The sequence below is a fragment of the Electrophorus electricus genome, unplaced genomic scaffold (assembly GCF_013358815.1).
Source record: "Electrophorus electricus isolate fEleEle1 unplaced genomic scaffold, fEleEle1.pri scaffold_99_arrow_ctg1, whole genome shotgun sequence".
In the NCBI taxonomy this organism is placed as follows: domain Eukaryota; kingdom Metazoa; phylum Chordata; class Actinopteri; order Gymnotiformes; family Gymnotidae; genus Electrophorus; species Electrophorus electricus.
Genome location: NW_023336186.1, coordinates 40,001 through 41,607, shown reverse-complemented (window position 1 = coordinate 41,607; position 1,607 = coordinate 40,001). Strand labels below are relative to the sequence as shown.

The following is a 1,607-nucleotide window of genomic DNA, read 5'->3' as shown; positions in this document are numbered from 1 at the left end:
ACTTGTGCTTTAATGTAGGATCTCTCCATCCTTCTCTCTCTCTCTCTCTCTCTCTCTAATGTTCTCTATCACTTTTCATTTTTCACAGAAGATCTTATGAGTCAAGAACATCCATTGCTACATCCACTGTTCCTCTCTAAATGAAAATACTCACATGGCTTTTCTGGATGCTTTGACCACTGGCAGCAGTCTCAGTAGATATTCCTCTGATGGGTCATATTTCCTCAGGTCAAACTCATCGAGCTCCTCTTCTGAGTTCAGCAACACAAACGCCAGAGCTGACCACTGAGCAGGAGAGAGTCTGGCTCCAGGGAGATGACGTTTACCTCCTCTGTTCAGGTATGTTTGGACTTCCTGCACTAGAGAATGATCATTCAGTTCATTCAGACAGTGGAACAGATTGATGGATTTCTCTGGAGAGGGATTCTCCCTGATCTTCTCCTTGATGTACTTGATTGTTTCCTCTTTGCTGTGAGAGCTGCTTCCTGACTGTGTCAGTAGGCCCCGTAAGAGAGTCTGATTGGACTCCTGTGACAGACCCAGAAGGAAGCGAAGGAAAAGGTCCAGGTGTCCATTTTGACTCTGTAAGGCCTTGTCCACTGCACTGTTGAGGAAGAGAGACATTGGGGTTTTGAAAAAACTGAGCAATCCAGGGTGTTGCTGTTGTAGCACATTGGTGTTGGTGGAGATGAAGGAAATAAACACATATAAAGCAGCCAGAAACTCCTGAACACTCAGATGTACAAAGCTGAACACCTTCCCCAGCTGTAGCTCAAACTCCTCGCTGAAGATCTGCATGCACAATCCTGAATACACTGACATTTCTCTGACATCAATGCCACTGTTTCTCAAGTCTTCCTCATAGAAAATCAGGTTTCCTTTTTCCAGCTGTTCGAAAGCCAATTTTCCCAGTGCCAGAACATGTTCTTTTGTGTGGTATGGATGAGTGGGACTTTTTTTATCATACTTTTGGTTCTTGTAATTAATGTCAAAGATCAGGAAGTGTGTGAACATCTGAGTCAGAGTCTTGGGGATCTCTCCACTTTCTGCTTCACCCAACATTCTCTCTAGAACAGAGGCTGCAATCCAACAGAAGACTGGAATGTGGCACATGATGTAGAGACTTCTTGATGACTTCATGTGTGTGATGATTCTATTGGCCAGGCCCTGATCACTGATTCTCTTCCTGAAATACTCCTCTTTCTGTGGTTCACTGAACCCTCGTACCTCTGTTACCTGGTCAACACACTCAGGAGGGATCTGATTGGCTGCTGCTGGTCGAGAGGTTATCCAGAGGAGAGCAGAGGGAAGCAGATTCCCCTTGATGAGGTTTGTCAGCAGCACATCCACTGAGGTGGACTCTGTTACATCCCACAATTTCTCATTATTCTGGAAATCTAGAGGAAGTCGATGCTCATCCAGACCATCAAAGATGAACAGAACTTTATAGTTTGTATAATGTTTAGGTTTTAATTCACATGTTTCTGGGAAAAAGTGATGAAGAAGCTCCATCAGACTGAGATTTTTCTCTTTCATTAAATTCAGCTCCCTAAAAGGAAGTGGAAATATGAAGAGAACATCCTGATTTACATTTCCTTCAGACCAGT

At 43.8% G+C, this 1,607-nt stretch overlaps 1 protein-coding gene across 1 annotated transcript in view; it reads right to left on the bottom strand.

The window, feature by feature from the left end:
- Window positions 1-150: 150 nt before the first annotated feature.
- LOC113568809 (NLR family CARD domain-containing protein 3-like) overlaps window positions 151-1,607 on the bottom strand; it is a 9,679-nt gene continuing 8,222 nt past the window's right edge. Inside the window, exon 5 of the mRNA XM_035523472.1 lies at window positions 151-1,607. This exon is cut by the window's right edge and continues 336 nt beyond it. Within this exon, the coding sequence (XP_035379365.1) occupies window positions 151-1,607 (1,457 nt within the window).